The 21,836-nt window shown below is 37.1% G+C and overlaps 1 protein-coding gene across 5 annotated transcripts in view; it reads right to left on the minus strand.

The window, feature by feature from the left end:
- Positions 1–1,682: 1,682 nt before the first annotated feature.
- The window catches only part of MTR (5-methyltetrahydrofolate-homocysteine methyltransferase), a 52,581-nt gene continuing 32,427 nt past the window's right edge, over positions 1,683–21,836 (minus strand). For 2 of the 5 annotated variants that reach the window (XM_075043210.1, XM_075043209.1), the window contains 12 exons: positions 18,875–18,975; positions 16,769–16,836; positions 15,785–15,905; positions 12,728–12,809; positions 11,828–11,926; positions 10,568–10,643; positions 9,208–9,363; positions 8,291–8,487; positions 5,549–5,749; positions 4,107–4,299; positions 3,244–3,356; positions 1,693–3,111 (listed from right to left, as the gene is read on the minus strand). In XM_075043210.1, the coding sequence (XP_074899311.1) occupies positions 3,019–3,111; positions 3,244–3,356; positions 4,107–4,299; positions 5,549–5,749; positions 8,291–8,487; positions 9,208–9,363; positions 10,568–10,643; positions 11,828–11,926; positions 12,728–12,809; positions 15,785–15,905; positions 16,769–16,836; positions 18,875–18,975 (1,500 nt within the window). In that variant the 3' untranslated portion in view covers positions 1,693–3,018. Of the gene's footprint in view, positions 3,112–3,243; positions 3,357–4,106; positions 4,300–5,548; positions 5,750–8,290; positions 8,488–9,207; positions 9,364–10,567; positions 10,644–11,827; positions 11,927–12,727; positions 12,810–15,784; positions 15,906–16,768; positions 16,837–18,874; positions 18,976–21,836 lie in introns of all 5 variants that reach the window. The other 3 variants (XM_075043206.1, XM_075043207.1, XM_075043208.1) reach the window with 3 other exon arrangements.

Below are 21,836 nucleotides of genomic sequence, written 5' to 3' on the forward strand. Positions count from 1 at the left end.
TTAAGACACTGAATCTACTTTTTCATGGCACGCTCAGGCAAATCAGTCAAAGACTTCAAAGAGCATTTTGTGAAACCCAGTCACAGCTACTAGTAAACTAGCCCCTTTCTAAAAAGCAAGACCCTTAAAGGCCTCTCACTATTACCCTTCATTTCTGGACATCACTTGTGTTAAGAAGCAGAAATAAACTGTAAAGGGTGTACTGAAGTTCACACTGTTGAACAAGGAAGCAGAAGATTCTCAAAAAAATGCTCAAATACTCAGACAAAAAATAAATGTGCATTTTGGGGGTTTTTTTTTGAGGAATGGCCTGACCTATGGTAGCACCCTCACCCCAAAATAAACTGCACTACAATCTTCCCTGGAGTAACAGCAGCACTGAAGCAGACCTCATAATGAAGGGGCAGGTTTAGGGATAGTATTCCCTCCTGACACTCATAAATTAACATATGTGCCTCAAAACTTAATCTCCGGGCTCCTAGCCTGACTTACAGGGGGGAAAAAAAAAAAAAAAAAAAAAAAAACAACTCAGTATCCAAAGTGAATTATTCATGATAATTAAAACAGGACTGTTTACAAAGCATTCTTAATTTTTCACTGTCTCTTACCTTTGTTAGTAGTACTTAGAAAAGCACCGCAAAAAAGTATTCTACACATTCTAAAATTGTCAGTCTTTCCTGGGAAGTATCCACTCCATTTCATTACTTCAAAGAGGTATATTCTTACCATGGCTTTTCAATATAGCTTCATGGAAGTGAAATAGTCTTACCTGGTAGAACTACAAGAACCTTTTCCTTCACAATTTACCTTTGTTCTGCAGAGAAGAATGAAGATTTGTCTTATTCAAAGTGTCAACTCATAATTTAAAGTAACAAATTTTTAAAGAAATTGTCCTCGGTAAAAACATTTGCATAGCACCAATGAGTATTTCTTCCAAAGAGGTTCTCACAATGATGAGTTTTGCAGGCAAAGATGAAGATTTTTCTCAGTATATGATGCCATGTGTGAAGGGATAAAGTAACTGCACACCATTTGAAACCCTTTCCTTGTACAAAAGGCAACACCACCACTGCTACAGAGCAGTGCACCTACTGCTCTGTCAGTCTGCCTCTGCTAAAGCTGTATTCACTGAACTACGTGCTACTGATTTCAGGAAAATAAATAAATCAACCAAGCTGTACTAGTCAAACTTTGACCTCATTCACACCATCAAAATTCCAGACTATAAGGCACTCTGCTTCCAAATACAGGAATATGGAAGAGTGGTGGAGAGGAGATATTCCAAGCATTAAATTGATTTGCAAAAGTGCAAGTACAAAAAAGAAAGCAAAGAGGATTTCAATTTTTACAGGCTACATGTTTCAGGAACAAATTCTCCTTTGTATTAAGAATTTTTTACTATATTTTTGGCAATCTAAAAGAGCGTTCTACTAAGGATACAGGTTATGTTCCAGCAACAAGAATCAGCTGATCAACAAGGACATGTCTCAAGGCACTTGATACAGATGGGGGTGGAGGGGGGGAGGCAGGGGGAAAGATCCATTTAGAAATTATTTTTGTAAGTGATTAAAGGATGAGACATTCTAAAACATTCAGTTAAGAACACACTCAACTACTTAAAAAAACCCCATAGCAGCCTTGATAATTCCAGATTCACGGTACAATGTGCATATTAAGACTTATCTGTTCAGACTATTGCACACATTTTATTGTTGCCATTTAAAGGATTCTAGTAGGATAACACCATTGATAGCTTAACCTTTAGTAACCTGTTGAAACAAGATGATTCTTTCAGCATAAAGTCAGATGAAGATGCTACAAAAATTATATAGCTATTAATAGATTACAGATAAACTATTTAAAAGAAAATTCTCTTTATAACATTGGTCTTTTCTTTACAATTAGAGACCAGAAAAACGAGGGGTTTCTGTCATAATATTTTATTAAATTAGCATTTAAATAATACCCAAGACACTTTTCAGAGATTATTAACAGCTATGAACAATTAGCTCACTCAGTTAAATCTGAAGAATAAGCCTACAGTATTAACTGTTACTTATGATAGTATTGCTACTATTTGCTTTTAAAATCCAGGTACCTGGGAGCTTAAAGAGTTTGTAAAACACTGAAGTCAGCTCCAAGCTTTCTCTCTGTCTCTAGTAACAATTATGCTTCTCTCGTATTTTTCACATACAAAAGATTGTTTAAATATGAATTAAGCCTCACAACATAACCGTAATGTAGGAGGTGCCATTACCCTTTATACAGAGTAGAAACAGATTGTGGCTTGCTGAAAGTACGAGGAAGCATGAGGTGGACAACTCCATGGGCTCCGTCATCCCATTTCATCTTCTGTCATAATACAGCATCTCTGATCCTGCTCTGGCACAATGTATTATTTTGATAGTTCTAACTACAATCATAATCACAAAGTAATTTTAAATCCTGGTATTCTTCAGGGAGAACAACATAAGTTCCCAATCACAAGACCTAAACACAGGGCAGACAGATTTTTAAAAAGGAGATATGTTGTACTTCAGTTGTTCTTGATCACTCAGCATAAAACCTTTGCTGACTTTACAGAAAAATCACATTGTATTTCAGTACTTGGACTTGCCAGAACACATTAAGCCAACAAAAGTCAGTCAAATTCTGTTCTATGTATATCCACAGACAATGGAATAGAAATTCTTGCCCCCAATTTCAAAGCCCTCCTGAGGACAGGAGAGCATTGCAGCTTCCACTTCTCACCCTACATCTAGCTGCTCAGCTAGAGTATTTGTGCAAGAAATAAAAATAAATAAAAGTATATCGCTATGACTACAAGATCTGCAATGCATTCATGATCCCAAGCCAAGAGCAGAGTGCAGATCTGAAGTGTTAAGTTCCTTGATCAAAAATTAAAAACAATCAGACAAGCTATTGGGATGGACAGAAGAAAGCTGTTTTCAGTGGGAAGGATTTTCTTGTTCCTTCTGGTGAATAGACCATCAAAAAGAAAATGTTTGCCCACAAGTGTCACAGTTGTTCAGTATCATATCCCAAAATGGGTCCCAGCCATTTCTCCACCTCTGCCACAGACAAATTTTTTCTCAGTGCATAATCTTCAACCTGCAAAGGGACCACAAAACATGATGAAGACCTGGAAACTCCAGCTTTACTGTTTACAAGATTTTTTGGAACGTCTGCTCACAAGGTGGTTTTGAATGCTGTAACACTACCACAGTGGAAAGTGCAAGTTACCTGATCTTTACATATCTTGCCAACAGCAAAATATTTGGATTTGGGACTGGAAAAGTAGAGGCCAGAAACTGCAGAAGCAGGTATCATTGCTAGTGATTCCGTTAAACCAATTCCTGGAAAAGAGAAGAGAGTTTTCTTGTTCTCTGAATTGATAATAAGCATGAACTCAGAACCTTTTTTTGTTGGGCAGCTTCAAACGAACTCAAAACCCAAGCAGCTTTTAGATGAACTAAAACCAAAACCATTTTTCACTTGTTAACTATTAAAAAAATACACATAGCTTTAAATATAATGCAGACTTTCGTTACAGTATTACTGTAGAATAACTGTACAGTTTGAAGGAAAAATCTTAGACATTTTGGCAAATAAAATGGGTAACTAGAGGTTTTGAAACACGGGAAGGTATTTTTGGAATTGTGGAAGGAGCAGTGAAATGTCTGACACATAGAATAGCAGAGGAAAATAAATGGAATTCATTCCTTTTTTAAGAGTTACCATCTCAAGGTTTCTGTGGACCAGGAAATACACTGCTGAATTGGCTTTTTTCCTGTTTATATCTGGAATGTCTCTTGCAGCCATAAGGATGCTTGAATTTTTCTCTGCGCAGCAGAACCCTGTTTGCATGCAATCTGCTAATTAGGGACATAACTCCTTCACCAAAAGCACTGGCAGTATTTTGCAAATTCTTCCCTGAATGAGGCAAAATAAAAATGGCAATGAAAAGGGGAAGACCCCAATTCCCAGAGCCGCTTCAGTTTGGTTTTTTGTATGTAGCTCTGCACCACCCAATTTCCTGTTTTGTTGGTATTTCAATCTTTCATTTGCATACAACCAGTCTAAGAATCTTAGTAAAGTAGAGGTACCTGTTGTTTCCTCAATGTTTGCAATTTTCCACATGGTGAGTTTTTCTGTATGGTCAGGCTGGCTTGGATATCCAGGTGCAGGGCGAATTCCCTCATATTTAATTCTGCGTAGGTCAGAGAGATCTAGCTGCTCAGTACTACAGTAAGCCCAGAATTCCCTTCGAACCCTTTCATGGAGCTCCTCAGCAAATGCCTTGGAATAGAAAGCAAAGATTTTTTTTTTAATTTGTGTAGACTGATGCAATAGCTATTTGATGAAGGCAAACAATGATAGAGACTTTCTCCCCATTCACTTTTTAATTTTTAAGGGAGCTCTTATCATAGATGAGAAATTTGATAGCATTAAAATTCACGTACAATACTTATTTTACTAATTCAAGTATTTTAGTTTTTTCTCTTATTGGTCAACAGTGATTTTTTGGTTGTCCTGCTTTAAAATCCTACATACTCGAAGAGGTAAAGATGCAGACAAGTAACCAGAAAAGACCAAGTTCATTAGCCTATGATAGTGATACACCATTACAGCACTGAAGTCATTAGGTTTTGAATATCTGGGTGTGTCGTCCAGGTCTAGCTATGGAAGGCCACATCATTCTTGCATCCATGCTAAGTATCAGATGTAAGTAAGTGCCGCTGCTCTTTCTGGCAGAGGACCTTTCCTCTAGCTGAAAGTGGGCAACAGCTTTTCTTAACTGCTCTTACAGCTTACACTATTTTGCCAGCAATGGTTGCCTTCAGGAGAAATTTCCACTTCAGTAAGTATCTTTAGGTGGCATCTAATAATAATTTCTAAAACTCTGTTATAGCTTGAAATACACAACTAGAGTTAACTCCATTTGCATTGCACTGAAGTTGCTGTAAGTTTTAACATGGTTACTTAGGTGCAAGCATGGGGGCAGGCAGATGGGGATACAGGGGTAGGAGGGAAGGGACAGTATTTTCGAAACCACTTCAGTTAGAGCTTTAAGAGCATAACATGTCTTAGGCTTAGACATGTTAAGTCAAAAGCCTTGTACCCTGGATATAGCTGTATGGTTACTGTCAAAAGCAGAAGGCATGTCTGCAATTCAAGAATATAATCGGTGGGTCACACCTGGGTCCAAATACATTCTCATGTACATAAAACAAGATTTAAAGATAGTTCTTTTTAAATAGTCTTGTTTTAAAATCTACTGTATTCTACAAATCATCAAAACCCTCATAAAGAGCTCAAAGATGCTTTTGCAGGTGGAAGATACGGACAACAGAGTCCCCTCTGGCTCAGAAAAGGACTCTCCTCTCAAGACAATTTCAGTAAACCCAGTTCACTTTCAGATTCAATGCAGAGCATACGTTACAGGCAACAGCCTAAGTTTATGCTAAAACTTGAAAGAGCAACCCGTCAAGTAAATCTAGTACACAGTCAGAAAATGTGCAAGGAAACACGTGATAAAACCTCATACCTCTGCCAACCGATCACCAAGAGCCTTTACCATTATGATGCTGTATTCATCATCCTGTTTCCTAAATTCATTGCATAACTCATCTACACCAAAGCAGGCCACAGCAAAGAGGCCTAAGTAGTCACAAATGCCAGAATCCAATGGCGCTACGAAGTCGGAGAGGCAGTAATAGGGGTCTGTGCAGGCAGAGTCCTTTTCAGCCTAAAGTAACAAAAACAATGCAATAAATCAGAACATTTTAAAAATATATTAAGTATTACTGCACTATGAATCTAAAGACCACTATTTTTAAGACTAAAGGGCTTAAGGCATTTCTGACAAACACCTGACTAGTTTTTGAGCCATGATGGCTTTCTTATACTTGAATTATAAGAAAAACATGTCTCTCACTCTGAGGATGTTTGGATCACTGAAGAACAAAATGTCAAAGAAGAGAGATGCTGTGCTGAACACACATATAAAGACGTTTTGCTTCTATTTACAGCTAGTAAGATTTAACAGCTTCTTCTGCAGACAAATTATTACGAAATAAGGAATGCTCTTGTGCCAACCACTGGGTAAGAGGACGAATTTTCCATGTCTAGCATTCACAGATTCCACATTTGTTAGCAAAACTGACAGCTGATAGTTCACATCCCAGTTATGCAAACTGCAGAATTCAACAGCTCCCGTTTTAGAATGGCTGTGAGAGTTGATAAACACTCCTAGTTTCTTATGCTACAAACCATGTGCTCAGTAACCCAGACAAAACAGTGCCCCAGGTTAAGGTTTACACTAGCCACACACAAATACAAACAAAATGCATCTATCACTACTGAAAAGTTGAATCCCAAGCAAAGTTCAAGTGGGTTTACGCAAATAAGAAATATCCCACTCACTGGATTGTTTTCCAAAATGACAAAAAAGGGAATAGAAAGAGGTGACTGAATGCTGGCCATAGCACCTAACAAGAAGTTTTACCATTGAGGATCATATCAGCATATTCATTGTGGGAACATGACTGCTATTTAAGAAGTGGCACAGCTCTTCTAAATCTACCCAACTTAGAGAGAGATAAAAGTTATTTCATAGCTATTACTTAGCTTAAGATTCCTCTCCAAGTTTTCTTATTCTATGACAATATTTTAACAGTGCCTTCCACCCGCTCCCAACTGCAGTTTCAAAAAACCCAAATAAAATACCACCCAACTCCCCCCCTCCAAAAAAATGAAGAAAAACAGTCAACTGTTTCCCTAGTTTCTATAACCTATGAGGTTACAGAAAGTACCATAAACTGAAGAAACATCATTTTTCCACACAGGTGAAGTCTGTGTTAATTTTAAGGTTCTTTTGTAATGATTACAATTAAGGAAAATACTAAATGCATATCCAACTTTCAGATTTACGTCACATTCTTAATGATGTCAATGTCATGGAGAGAACTCTGTGTACTGAAAGGAACATTTTATATAAGGAACAGGAGACAATTATTCTCATCTACTTTGCTCTGGTGAAGCCTCTGCTGAATTACTACGTACACCAGCTGGAAGAGATGCAACTAAAACACATAGAGTCCAGAAGAACAGTACCCACGATAGCACAGAGTTTCATGGCCTTAGTCTTTTAAACTTGTATATTCCCAATTTATTCAAGCTTTTCTCAAAGGTTAAGGAAAATAACAGTATTCCACTAGTAAAAACCATTACAAGACCATCAAATCAGATATTCTCCTTGGAAGAACCCCGGGAAAAGGCCAGGAAGAGAAACTGTAGTAAACTTGATTTACATGGGATATCAAAATGTTTAACTAGGTTGTAAGGCCCTGGAACAGCCCTGCCTGAATGCTTGTGAAAACAGTTTATATAAATATCTGCCATGGATTGTCAAGATACACTAGATCCATCTCCACACAACAGATTATCTGTTCCAGGGAACTAGAACAGATAAAGTCATGTATTTCTTAGTGCAGTTCTGCAATATTGGCACAGGACTGTCCTCATAGAACACTGCACTCCAGAAATTTAGGTAGCTGTTAAATTTGTTTCTGCCATGTTTGGTGACTCCAAATATGTGAACTATGAAGAAGCTGAGTCAGAAAGTAGGGAAGGAGAGGCAGAATATCTTGAAAATGTTCAATCTATCAAAATAAATGCAAATCTAGGTAAGTATGATTCAAGCATGAATACTTAAAATAATGATTGTCTCAATCGGAATTAGCAGCCAACTAATTCTAAACTGCCTCTTCATATGGGGAATTTTACATAAAAATTAAGACTGTCAGAAACACTTACCTCCATTGAGCTTTACTTTCCACATATTTTAATTGTAAATGTTTTTAACCTTTAACACATTCAAGCAGAATTTCTCATCTAAGGCACAATTCAGGGGTATTAGAGAAATAAGGTTCATTAAGTTCTAATTTAGCACACAGGATCCAGGTGATGAATTTATACAGCGCAGTGCTTTAGGACATCTTAAGTATTAAAATGAAGACAGAAAATGCACATCATGTCTGAAGATGTCAAATCTATAAAGCATTTTGTACAACTACTACAATGCAAAATACTACAAATGCTACAATACAAATACCTGAGTCACCACTAACAAGATCTTGTTATTACTGAAAGAAATGGCAAGACAATGGCTGCAGACAGATTACAACCACCATTTTCTGCACAGATTTTAATAGGGCACTTCTGTTACATTCTTGCAATCAGGAAAAAAAATAAATCACTTTTGTTAACAAATGTTCTGTCATTGTACCTGTTGCCTCAAGCCATAAAATTTTGCTATTGGTTCCGAAGTTCCCACTGCCTCTTCTACAGCATATAAATGGATATCATCCTGAACACTTTGAGCTGGCCAGAATCCAATCACACCTCTGGCTTGTAATTTCTTTTCATTAATCAACATTTTCAGTAGATTTTGAGCATCATTATAAACTCTCTTTGCTTCTTCACCTATCAAAAAGAAGAGAACCCTTTAGAAAAGGCATGTTTTCACAACTGGCTAAATGGGTTTAAGAATTGCTGAAGATTGGTTCATTTTCCACATAATTCTCTGATGACTGCAACAATCTGTCTGCTACAGCAAACAGTAAGATAGCAACGTGATTATGTCTATACAGCTGTAACAACATACATCTTGGAAAACAAACAAAAAAAAACAAACCCCAAACATTTCAGCCAGCACCATTCTAGTAGAGACAGAGAACGCAGAATAAAATGAGCAACAGAGAACATGTGTGTGCACCTACATTACCACAGAGCAGTAGACCCAGAACATTGATTTTAGTGTAACCCTTGCATTTTCATCATGTATTTTAAGGCCTACTGAATACTTTCAAAAGGAGTCAGAGCCCTCTTACTATCTTCACCCACAACAGGGACACAATATATTAAGTGCTCTGCTGCCATTTTCTGTCATTAAAATACCTCCCTGTGTTTTGGCAGGGAGTGAATTCTAAGTAAGATGATTGAGCATTTTTCCCCACTTATTTTTCAGCCTCACATGCCAACACTTGGTTCATTAAGTGTTGCTTTAAACAAATTATTTCAGTGACACTAGATTTCCATGTATTTTTACTATTCCTATGTATTTCAAAACATTCAGAATCTTAACACAGCATGGCAGGTCTGTTAGGATTATTTACATGAAGTAAATGCAATTTCAACACTCACCTACAGTTTTATCATTGAAGAGTTTAGGGAAACCCCGATTGGGATACTTTCCCCTAAGTTGCCAGATATCAAAGAACGGCTTCCAGTCAATGTATTCTACCAGCCTCTTCAGATCATAATCTTCAAAGACTTTTGTGCCGATGAATTTCGGTTTAACTGTAGGAATCAGAAGTACAATGTGACGTGATGAAAATAATTTAATATTGCTCTTGCATGTGCAGCATAAGTGATGCTCACCAGCCTCCACCACTACAAGGGACCTCTTCAAAAGTAATTGTCTTAGAATTCTTGTCATATCGTTCCCAAGTCATACCATACTCTACAGTTAAAATGTGATAAAGAAAAGCATAAAAGGTATATAAAGTTGAAATAGAAAATTTAAGGCCTTTCATTCTTTCATATAAATCAACACTTATTAGCTGCTGGACTTCTGAACTTAATTCATTGGCCAAAATATTGGCCAAAACAGAAGATCAAAAAAAACCTATGTAACTTACCAATACCTAACATATTTTATAAGTATATACCCTTCGTATTTACAAATCCCACTTTCCATACACAGACATATTACATGCTATGGTACTGTAGAATAGTTCTGTAAATTAATATGTAATTTTTAAGAACTTTTACAACCACCACACACTTGTTCAGATGCATGTGTACAATTGAAAAAGCAAGATGCATCTATGTTATGATGTAGCCACAAGCTTTGCACTTGTTTAATCTGTGCTATTCAATACTTTATAACACAACTTTTACTAAGATGAGCTATTGAAAATTAGCATCTTGTTGAGTCTTGTAAATGAAGTGACAGAAAGCAGCGAATGTCACTGCAGGATGCAACTTCTTGTGGAATGCTGTTTATGCTTCTAGTCCCTAATTTAAAAAAAAAATCAAAGCAAACTGGTGCAGAAACTGATGGAGGAAGGGTAGGAAAAAGCATAAGGTGGAATTCGATACAAATGCCATGACACAATGTGTGTTCCCTAAATATGGTATAGGAAGCTTTGCAATATAATGAGCCAGTATGACATTATTTTGCAAAGCAGGCATCAGACTTATCTTTGATTATATGGTGTTAAGGGCAACTCATTGTTTTATAATTTTTTTTCCAATTTTTTATTAACTATTAATTTATATTTTAAATATACTCTGAAAAATATAAAGCAGAAATAGGATGCTCAAATTTATACAAAAAAAACCCCTCTGCTCAGACAGACACCAATTTACTCAAGTTGTTACACTACTGTATCCTGAAGTTTAATGAAGCATAATCTACTTAAAAATATATATAAAGTAAATACGTAAAATAAAATAAAGGAAGGGCACAGCAACAACAAACAACAACTTTTAAACTGACCTGGTTTATGGCCTGACAACCAGTCATCACGGAAACCTTTTTTCCTAGCTTGCTGTAGAGACAAGTATCTTCTTTCCTGGATGGACATAAGGGTTAATTTCACAAAGCCAGCCATCTTTGAGGCAGATAAACCATAACTATTGACTTGGTGGTAGAGTTCTACTCAAAATAGTCTTTGGGACAAATCTGACAGCAGACAATTTCAGTTCCAACAACTCCCAGTTCACAAATGTAAAGTAAGATTACATCACAACCATACCATTATTTTTTCCTGTATACTTCTAAGGAAACTGGCTTACAAGATTTCTAGTTCCTCTGAACTACAGCAGAAGTCCCTTTATTACTTCAAAATACATGAAAATACAGGTACAGCAAGATATTCTCCTACTGCCTGCAAAAAGCTTAAGATTGCGGTGACACCACCATCAGTGACTGCAGTACACCTCTGGGCAAATTACTGGCTCTTCTGAAAGGCACAGGAAATTTACAGCAATTTCAGTAAGGCCCACGAATTCACTGCTGACCTCTGCTTAAAAGGAGAGTGCTGCACTCGCTGATCTCAGCTTAGTGGGCTGGTTCCCTGTGCAAAGGCAGTCTTAAACTTGGTCAAGCCAAATGTCCTCAGCAGGAGGCCTCAAGCTTTACCTTTCTTTATCAAGAGACCGGGTAAAAGCCAGATGACTTTGAGCTTTCTTCTGTGTTTATTTACAAGGATGGCCTCAGGAGTCATATGTTAATTGTTTCCTAGTGTTCCTTTGCACAGTCCATCCCTACATTTCATTGCTTCCTTCTCTTCACTTTCCTCAAATGGCAGACTCAGCTCCCTAACCTAAACAATATGAACCCATCAGGAAAGCAATAGAGTGTGGCTTAGTACCAGCAAAAGCAACCAGTGTCATTTTAATTACACCAGTGTAGCTCCCTGTTTCCAGCTACTGCTCCAGGAGAGCATTGGTCTCCTGTAGATTGGTTAAGTTGACATGACTGCCAGCTCCATGGAGATGTCCTACATACCACTGATTGCCCATTGAGGACAATCAAGAATTTGCCATGCATATGTTAGATTCATGCAGATTTTTTCCTTATAGGTTAGAAAATTTGATTTCATAACCACTTTTGAAAGTTTTCCACCAATTCTACTGCATGTTTTAAATCAGAACAAATATACCTGAAGGTCTTCATAAGGAGCTAAAACAGAGTAGTGAAGCAAGTACAAACCACTTCAAACAAGAAAAGAAGCTAAATCAATTACATTTGTACCTTGAGAGACTCATAGTGTTCTTGTCTAATTTCTTCATATTCCTCTAATATTTCTTCAAAGAAATCATCCTTTACATTTTCATCTAAGAGCTGGGAGCACTGAAAAAAAGGAAAGAGAAAGCACTAAGTACATACCGTAACATGCTACAGTAAGGACAGAGTATGAACTTCAGACTAAGCCATCTGTCTTTTCAGACTCTCTTCCAATTACACTTGACAACACTAAACTAAACCTTACCACTAATCTGCAAACTAGCTTCAAAACATATTTAAAAATATGATTGTTATGGAGAGCACTGCCCTACTACACAGGTAATATTAGCAGAGCCAAGTCTGGTTCTGGAAAGACCAGAGAGGAGACTACTCCAAAACTTTAGAACTGAATAGTCGTAGAAACAACACACAGCTTGCACTACTACTTTACAGCAGGTATTTGCCAGCTAAGACTACCCATTTGTCTGATAGAGAGAGCATCCATCCCAGAAAACTCCAGCCCCATGTTTCATAGTACTAATTTTGCCTTCACTAACTTCAGAAATATATCCAAAATAGAGAGAATAGCAGTTCACATCTAACCCCATTGCTCTTCACTTTAAAAAAAAAAAATAAAAAAAAATCTCAGAACTACAGTCAAGGACCCAGAGTGAATCATGTCACTCTCGCTAGAGAAATGGGCATTTAAATAAAGGTATGCAGGAGCAATAATTGACACAAGTCACATGAGATTAACCATGTGGCAGCAAAAAATAACTGAAGCAATAATAGTTTAAAAACTGGCCTCTGTCATGCCTCTTCAATTTTCTGCCATAAGGTTAAGCCTTAGAGGAAAGGATGAGAGGCACAACAGAAAAAGAGGGCATATATTTTTGCATGGATGAGAAACTATAATTTAGAACTTACAACCACAACACTCTTGGATGCATCCAGGACATGAATTACAGGTGCGCTATATCGTGGGGCAATTTTAACAGCTGTGTGTGTTCTTCAATGAAAAAGAAAAAGAGTGAGCATTTCACAACTGGAAAAAAAAACAAAAACAAAAAAAAAAAACACCAAAAAAAAACCCCAAAAACACCAAAACAACACAAAAACCAGACAAAACCCCCACTGAAATAATTTCTGACTTAATGCATAGACCAGAACTTCAGAAGAAGAAAGCAATTAATCCATCTGCTATGCACGGATGATTAAACACAGATTTTAATAATAAGTACATAAACACTTTTCCTCAAAGACTATCAGAATGCTTCATAAATAATATGCCAACTCACATTCCCTCACTGTCTTACCAACTGACTGAAAAACAGCAACTCATTAGTTTGAGTCTCAGAAAATTTCAGTGAGAACTAACAATTTTTAAGTCTTTTTTTGCTCATATTACATTTTTCCCTCCCACATGCTAGTTTCTGGGTCTATGGATTGGCATTAACATGTTTCAGTGATGATTATTCCATTTCTACGATGCTCTACTTCAAAACTGGAGGCACAACCCGTCTACTCACCTGAAGAAGGAATTCTGCCAGTGGTCAACAAATATTACAAACTTGCACCTGCTTGGTCAGTCAAGTCATTCACATAAAAAACTCCCAATTCATTCAATTATTTAGCATTTACTCATGTTCCAGTCCTCATTGAAATACTTCAGCATATAATGAAGAATCAATTCTACATTATAGCACTTTGTTGATCAAATTAAAGTTTGGAGTCCTAAACTGAGGCCTAAGCTATCACGTGAAATGCAGCTGACTGCCCTTGTTGCTCAGAGTCCTGGCAAACTGTGCAAGCAAGTGCAGGGACAAAGACCCTGCAGGCCAAAGCTCAGTTTGCTTTCTCAAATGCTAAGGTCAAACACCATTTTTTTAAATTAATTTAAATCAGAGCCCAGGAAGCAATCTCCCACAGCAAAGATAAGATCTACTTTTTCTTCAGGCTCTGTGAAATATTTGAAGCACTTGGACATGGAGGTTACTGATGATTGTGCATCACAGCTGTGTAACCAACTGTCCAGGATCTTCTTAATTTGCTTCTAGGCAATGCAGTTTTGATCTTGGCAGCTCTATTTTTTAGAAAAAGATATTTTATCTTCTATTGTGATAGGAGCAGACAAAGGAAACAAACAGGGCATGGTCCTACAATGGCACTGTATCCACTAATACATACTAGGTTTTGTATTTTTTAAAAATAAACATTACCACAACAAAACTTTCACTAGTATTTCTCAGCATCTGCATTTATCAAATCAGTATAGTAAGAATGCAAACATCATCATTATTGTAAGTTATGAAGAAACTCTATTACGTAGATACTGTAGACAAAACCCAGCCTCTCTCTCTTTCAAACTGATCCCACTTTCCACCATTCCAAGTACTTATGGTCTCCTTATTCGAAATAACAATGTCTACTTATTACAGAGAAAAAGTGCAGATGGTTCTTCATTAGCAACATCTGACATGTACACAACCTTTGAGAATGCACATGACATTGAACTTAAGACTGCAGAAGTAAATTAAATATGTATTACCAATCCAATGTTCCATAAAGAATACCTTTACTTGACATAGATTTTATAGAAACTGCGTGTCTGGGCATATGTGTAAGTATATATTTATATACAGTTCAGATGAATAAAATTATTTATGTATACAATATTATACATATATTCTTCAATAATTTCCATATTCAAGGATAAAACTAGTGCTGCCTTGCTGTTGGCTGCATTCATCTCTGAATAAATTCTACAAAATTGTTTGATGTTGGTTATTTGACATCAATTACTAGGCCACAATGCCCTGTGTACAAACACTAAAAAGATCTGAAGAAAGGGCTCTCTTAAGACCTCCACTTAGAATAAAGCCTTCTCCCACCCCCCTCTTTTTTTTTTTTTTTAAATAAAAAACCCTCCATGCTTGTTCTCAGTATCAAAGCCATAGGAAAAAAAGACTCATATGGAGAAAGAAGAAAAGGAAACAGTTAACCTTGCATTATAACTACAGGACCAATAAAAACAGGTAGTGATCCTACTCTTCACTGTCTGTCAAATTATGGGATGATTTGCTAAGGCCTTTTGTATTTTTATACAGAATACAATGGTTCTGCTGCAATCTGTGCTGCCCTGATAAAGAAAGCAGCACTGCTAACAGCGTCTAGTTATGCAAGAAATGACCTCTGCAGTCTTCTGAGCTGTCACCTACTCAAGCATATTGTACATAAACCCGTTAGCAAAGTGTGACCCAAGGCTGTTACACATGCCCAAAATACATTTGTGGTAATATTAATACTAGGTGTCAGTGAGCTGTCAACACTGGTCTTCAGGACATCATAGCAGCTACGTTATTTCATTTGAATGGATCTGAGAGAACAAGATCTCAACAGAAAAGCTCAGTCTATCAAAAGGAACATGGTAACTACTTCAAGGCAAGCAGCTAGAATTTATCCCCCATCAGCCTGCTTGAACAGGACTGGGGGCTCAACCCAGCCAGCACATTGCTGAACAATGATCCAGGAAAATACATTAACTTTCTTAAAGATAATAGCTCCCTGATGTCAACAGGACCATTTCTAGTCTCAAAATCCTGCATTTTCAGAATGCTTTGGTGAAACAAAACAAATCATTCAACCCCTTAGAAGAACAGAACTGTATTCATATGCATATGCGCATGAATTTTTTAGAAGGAAATACATTAATTCCACATACAATATACACTTGCAAAACACGTAACACTCACAAAAATGAAATGTTTAAGATGATCATTATTTGTTGTGTCCCAATTACATTATACCTCTATATTCTACAACTTCTGATACAAGGACTAACAATCAGTCTAAGTAAATACATACCAGTATGCATGTTGGGGGAAAATGAGGGAGAGGGAGAGAGAAATGGCTACAAATTTTCTTTTTCCCTGGTTAAAACTGTTTTCATACACATTCCCCATCTTCCCAACTGAGATATCTTACTTAGAAGTAGTTGCTCCTCCGATCAGCAAAGGAATCTTTATTGCCAATCTCTCCATTTCCTTGGCAACAGAAATCATTTCGTCCAAAGAAGGGGTGATGAGACCAGACAGGCCAATTATATCTATTGCAAATTTACAAGCACACACACACAAAAGGTTTAGCAAATCCACTCTAGAAAGACACAGAAATTATTACAGAAAGGTTTCTTTCATGTATCAGATAGCATCATGTGTCAGATAGAAAAGCGAGATAAAAAGCAGGGTATAGTCAATAGTCTAGAAGCGAGGTTTGACCTAATTAGAAAGCGAAAGTTTTCCAAGAAAGAAAGTGATTCCAAATCCCCAGTTTAAGATATTTCTCAAACAGTCTTCACAGCTGCTGAACACCTACTGCTCTAGTTTCAGCAATAAATATACAGTACTTCTGATTAGCAAGCTTCAAACCTCAGAAGTTCAGCAATGAGGAGGGAAATAAGACAAAATAATTATAAGCTCTGCTCTTAGAAACAGCAAATGCTTTCAAACTTCACTTACGTTCCACACTATTCATTTGTTCCAAGAAGCAATAGACTGTTTCAAAGCAACTGTAACTTGTTTCAGAAAGTTCATTATTTATTAGAACAATTCATTCCTGATTTCACACTCACTGATCTGGCAGGCTGAATGCCAAAGATCTTTTACTGATTTAAGACTCAACATGAAGTTATTTAACCTTTCCAAGTCTCCATTTATCCATCTGTAAAACAAATACTAAAACACCTCTCGGAGTTGTCCTTTTGATACAGGTTTTCAGTTCCTCAGGCTAAGTTTCATGGAAGTGCCAAATACTAAATAATTGCTATTGTTAATGCAAAAGTTCTGAATTATCTGAAGATAGTCTAAACCAAATCATAGGCAGCATAGGAATGCAACAAGTAGCAATAAAAAACGCAAGTAAGGTTTAAAAATCAAACCATTCAAGAGTACTAATGAAATCTCTCTATACCTGCTTTGTTCTCAACAGCAGCTCTCAATATCTTATCACATGGAGTCATGACTCCTAAATCAATAACTCTGTGAAAAGAAGTGACATGACACAAGATTCTTTAAAAAACAGGTCAAATTTCTGCTAAAGGGCAAATACATTGCTCTTACTGTAAAAGACTGACCTAAAATTTAATTTAAAATTAAGATTTTTGTTTATTTGTTTCTCTTAAGACCTCTATTGGGAATTTTAATATAGGAAATACCTCTGGGTCTGGCAAAATTTTCAATACATCAGAGTTCTAGATGATACAGTAGATAAGAAATTTCAAGTGTAAGAGGCTTTTTTTTTTAAATTTAAATAATTTTTTTGTGGTTGTACTGAGTCTGGCTAAGATCGAGTTAATTTTCTTCATAGCAGCTGGTATGGTGCTGTGTTTTAGATCCCTGACCAAAACAATGCTGATAACACACCAATGTTTTAACTATTGATGAACAGTGTTTGTCCAGCATCAAGGCCTTCTCTGTTTCTCACTCTAAGCCTCCAGGGAATAGATTAGAGGGTGCACAAGAGGCTGGGAGTAGACAGAACCAAGCAGACGAGCCAAACTAACCGAAGAAATATTCCATGGCATATGACGTCATGCTCAACAATAAAAAGGAAGAGGAAGGGGTTTAGCAGGGGTTAGCCATCTTTTGCTCAGGAACTGGCTAGGCATCAGTCTACCTGTAGCAGGTGGCAAGTGATTGCCTTTGCATCACTTGTTTTGTTTTTTCTTTCTCTCTTCTTCCATTTCTCCTTCACTTATTAAACATTTTTTAACTCCACCCACGATTTTTCTTGCTTTTATTCTTCCTTTACTCCTTCCCCATCCCACTGAGGTTGGCTAGGTGGAAGTAAGTGAATGGTTGTGTGGTGCTTAGCTGCCTACCAGTGTTAACCAACAGCAGTGGCATTTCTGAAGTTATTTGGGCAATACAAAAAGGTTTTGTGGACATCGTATCTTATGTCAGGAACATAAGATGATTCATATTAAGGTCTTTTTGTCTTATTAAAGCATACATTTTATGAAATGAGACACTGCACTTCCCTTGCTAGCATTCTATTCCTGTTAACCCTAGCCATTGCCAAGGTTTTTATTTTTTTCAAGTACGCCACCCCAGCCTGCTAGCTTCATTCAGCCTCGCTCAAACTCATGGTGACAGAAAACACTATGGCTTCAGTTCAGTAGGTCTAAATAAAGCTCAAGAAAGCCTGAAACCAATTAACAGAATTTCAAAAGATAATGAAATGGAATATACTGCATATACACAGCACTGCTACTGGCTTCAACCCTTTGTGTTTTAAAATAAAGAGATCATCTTGGCTTTTTTTAGAGCAAATTACAGCCCCAAGTCAAAAACAAAACTAAAGGAATGAATGGTAAGACAGCGTTCCAAAGCAGATTTAGCTCTGCGCAACATTTGACAGACACTTGACAAAGGGCTCTGATGGAAACATGACCGTTCATTCCAACACTGTTGCCAACCTGCTGCATGTACACAGGCCTTGAAAGAGCTGATTTTTCTTGAAGTTCTATCTGTTGAAGCTCAGAAACAGGATGAGAACCTCATCTCTTATTTAACAAAACATACCCCAGCAAGTTTTTAAAACCTCACAGTTAACAAGCAGCTTGAAAAACACACTAAAAGGTTCATTCCAATCTTACAAGACTTCCTTTTTCCCAACAACACAAAACGCACACGTAGTCTTGCCTACTGCAATTGTTGTATCTGATTTTTTCAGATGCTATACTTGTATGTTTAAGGCATTATACTTATTATATTTAACTAACATAAAACAAATACAAAAATTGATGCTCTCATCTACGTTTCAGTTGATGTTAACTGTATTCACCTCAGATGCGAATTCATTAGGAAAAAAATATTAAAGGATGAGGCTATACTCCCTCTTGCCTTCCCATTGGTAACAGCTGGTATGATCTGTGTTCCCAAACACAACTTGGGAACAGAGGACAGTTCCCAAGAAATGCTCACCTCTTATTCCCACAGCTGCAGCTAACCTAATATATTAATTAGCTAGCTTTACACAGTTCTGTTCCGAGATTCCTAATGTTAGCTTCTTTACCTGAAGTTGTTGCAGCCCAGAACAACTCCCACAATGTTCTTGCCGATATCATGTACATCTCCTTTCACAGTTGCTAGTACTATTGTACCATGATAAGGATCCTGAAAGTTGAACAAATAACACAAGAGTTGAACTACTTGGAAGCCTCCGTATGTTTGCACAGATCCTTTAACAGTGCAGTCCTAATCCATGACTCCTATTGTAGTACAAGTAATTGCAAAGTGTAGTAGACGTAATATAGCCAATATTAAAAACTATTTTAAAAGACCCAGCTAATAAAAACTTGCACAAGAATTATTCTTGCAAATTGTGTGCATGTTATCAAAAAACCCTGTGTTTAAAAAAACAAAATGGCAGATGAAAAGTTTCAGATCTGGATAGCATTTTGTGCTGTGCAATAACTGAACTCCTAAGATACCTCTGCTCCAAACATAAACCTCACTAAGAAGAGTTTAAATGGATTAACTATGTAGTACAAAAGGGTATGTTTTGAACTCATAATTACATGCCTGTTTGTGCATCAAGAACAATCTTTCAACGCAGTGCTGAGAAGAATGAGACAAATTAGCAAAAGCAGAAGAGACTAATATTTTATGCAACACAAATAGCAAGGGAGACATTTCAGTACAGTGATCACGCTACTTCAGACTACCCAAGCTGAACAAACAGACTGGAAAAAGGATCTCCTTGAAGAAGGGAAGCTGTACTGTCATAAACTGGTCTTAGGCTAGACAGCATTCAGCCCTGACAAATGGGACCTACCAGCAGGGCAACAGTGGAACTTCCTATAGCAATTCTCCACCAGGACACAGGCCTTTGCAATACATTTTTAGTTGTATAATCAGTGTCATTATTTGGAGCAACTCCAGTCTATCACAGTGCCATGTTTGAGTTGGTGCAGGATCAGATGCCAGTAACAGACTACTTAAATTCCACAGAATTTAAATAAAGTGGAAACCTGAGCATATTTTATGTGAAACTACAAAATATTTTTCTGGCCAGTATTTCATCTCCTTTGCAGATGACAGAACTAGAGGATTAGATCCTTCTGTGAAGGAAAAAATGGAAGTCTGCAAGTCAGCCATCTCAGTACAACAATAAAAAAATTTGCAGCTGAAAATACACTGCTGGAACTAAGAGAAAACTGGGGAAAGAGACTAATCAAGGACTGGGGGAAGAACAAAAAGTGCTGCACACATGTATCATACCCAGTAACTACTGATGATTTAACTAGTGACTGATATCCAAGAAAAAGAAAAAAAAAAAAAAGGTAAAAAAAGAATTTGTACATGAGAAGAAGGAAAATCTGTGCTGGGCAGCAAACAACATGGGCCAGAGCATACGCCATTTTAAATAAACTCTATTTAGGGCATACTGTGATTTCGACTGTCTCAAGCAAGGAGGTCCTCAAGTTCTGGGCACACATCCAAAGGCCTTCTTTTTTAAAATCTTGATAGAGATCCACAGCCACAGCTATTTAACACTTTGCATTTCCTGGCAGTCTGTGACTAACGCTGTCCTGGAGGTTACAGTAGCCTGGGTAACACCAGACCTAACAGCTACCAGAGTCTGCAAATCATTTTCCTTCAAGTCAACATCTAATTTTTGAGATAGATGCAGCTGTTTTTTCCTCTCTCACCAATTCTCTAGACAGTGACAACATTGTTTTGAAGAGGAAAGCACTACATCCCTTGCCCAGCAGAAGGTAGAGGAAGCAGGAAGACAGAAGCCCTACTCTTTCCCTCCTGCTCTCCTCAGCCACACAGAATCTCACAATCGCTTCAGAGTACTTGCTGTATTTTTTAAGAACCTCTCAAATTCCACTTCACTTCCTTTTAGCCAGAGAATCAAGTGCCAGAGGGTTCACGTAGATCCTAATCCAGTGCTCATGGAAGAAATGGGGTAATGATGTTCACTAACTTCAAATAGCATCAGAACAAACCAGAAGGTGCCAAATACCGGCACTGTCATCTGAATTAAAATAAAAAAGAACAGCATGAGCAGGAGAGAGATGACACATAGAAAGGTGAGTCATGACAGCCAGAGAACAGATCTGCTTGAGCTACTGGAGAGAAGAGACCTTCTTTGCATCCAGAAAGAGCATGAGAAAAGAGACTAGGCATTCTCCTTCTTCCATTAAGATTAGTCAGGTTTGATTATTTCAAGTCATTTCTCTTTCTAAATTATTTGCTGTATTCATCACATTTATGCTGGACAATCATACAACAGATCCACAGCAAATGGAAAGATACAGCGTAAGAAGATTTCAAGGGAAGAATTAGGAACCATTCAAAAATCCACAGAAGGAAAACCAATTGAAATACACAAATATCACAGTTTAGCGACATTCTGCTATTCTTTTTTGTTGTTGTTGTTTTTGTGTTAAATACCAGATTCTGATAATAGCTATTGTCTCTGAGAACTCATGAAGACAAGGTAAGGTTCCACAGGACTAAAGAAAAGTAAATATACATCAAACCCAAATTTGACAGTCAGACAAAGACAAGAGAAGAAAATTATTTAACAACCAAAACTGTAAGCACCTATCACATTGTAAATACAGTAGAAAACAGCAGACATGAGTATTTAAAAGGGGATTTTGTCCAACTCATCTGAACTCTCTTTTATACGGAATAGAATCTTGTAATTATGGAGAAACAAGAGACATCCTATATCTTCATTTTCCAATGCTTCTATCACATATTCCATAAACCGAATTTGGAAGAAATTACTTCAGGTATATGCACAGGTAGTTGGTAAAACTATTCTCGGGCATCAGCAACTGTTGGCTGTGAAACAGGAAATGCTATAAAGGAAAGGCCCACGAAGATCTGAAAAATCACTGGATATTTTCAATTATATATATTACATAAAAAGTATTCTTCAGAAAACTGATGGAAAAACACAGACATGAAAAGACAACTATGTTCAGACCCTGTTTTCATAAACACATCCCCTGCAA

Source organism: Buteo buteo, chromosome 12 (genome assembly GCF_964188355.1).
Source record: "Buteo buteo chromosome 12, bButBut1.hap1.1, whole genome shotgun sequence".
In the NCBI taxonomy this organism is placed as follows: Eukaryota; Metazoa; Chordata; class Aves; order Accipitriformes; family Accipitridae; genus Buteo; species Buteo buteo.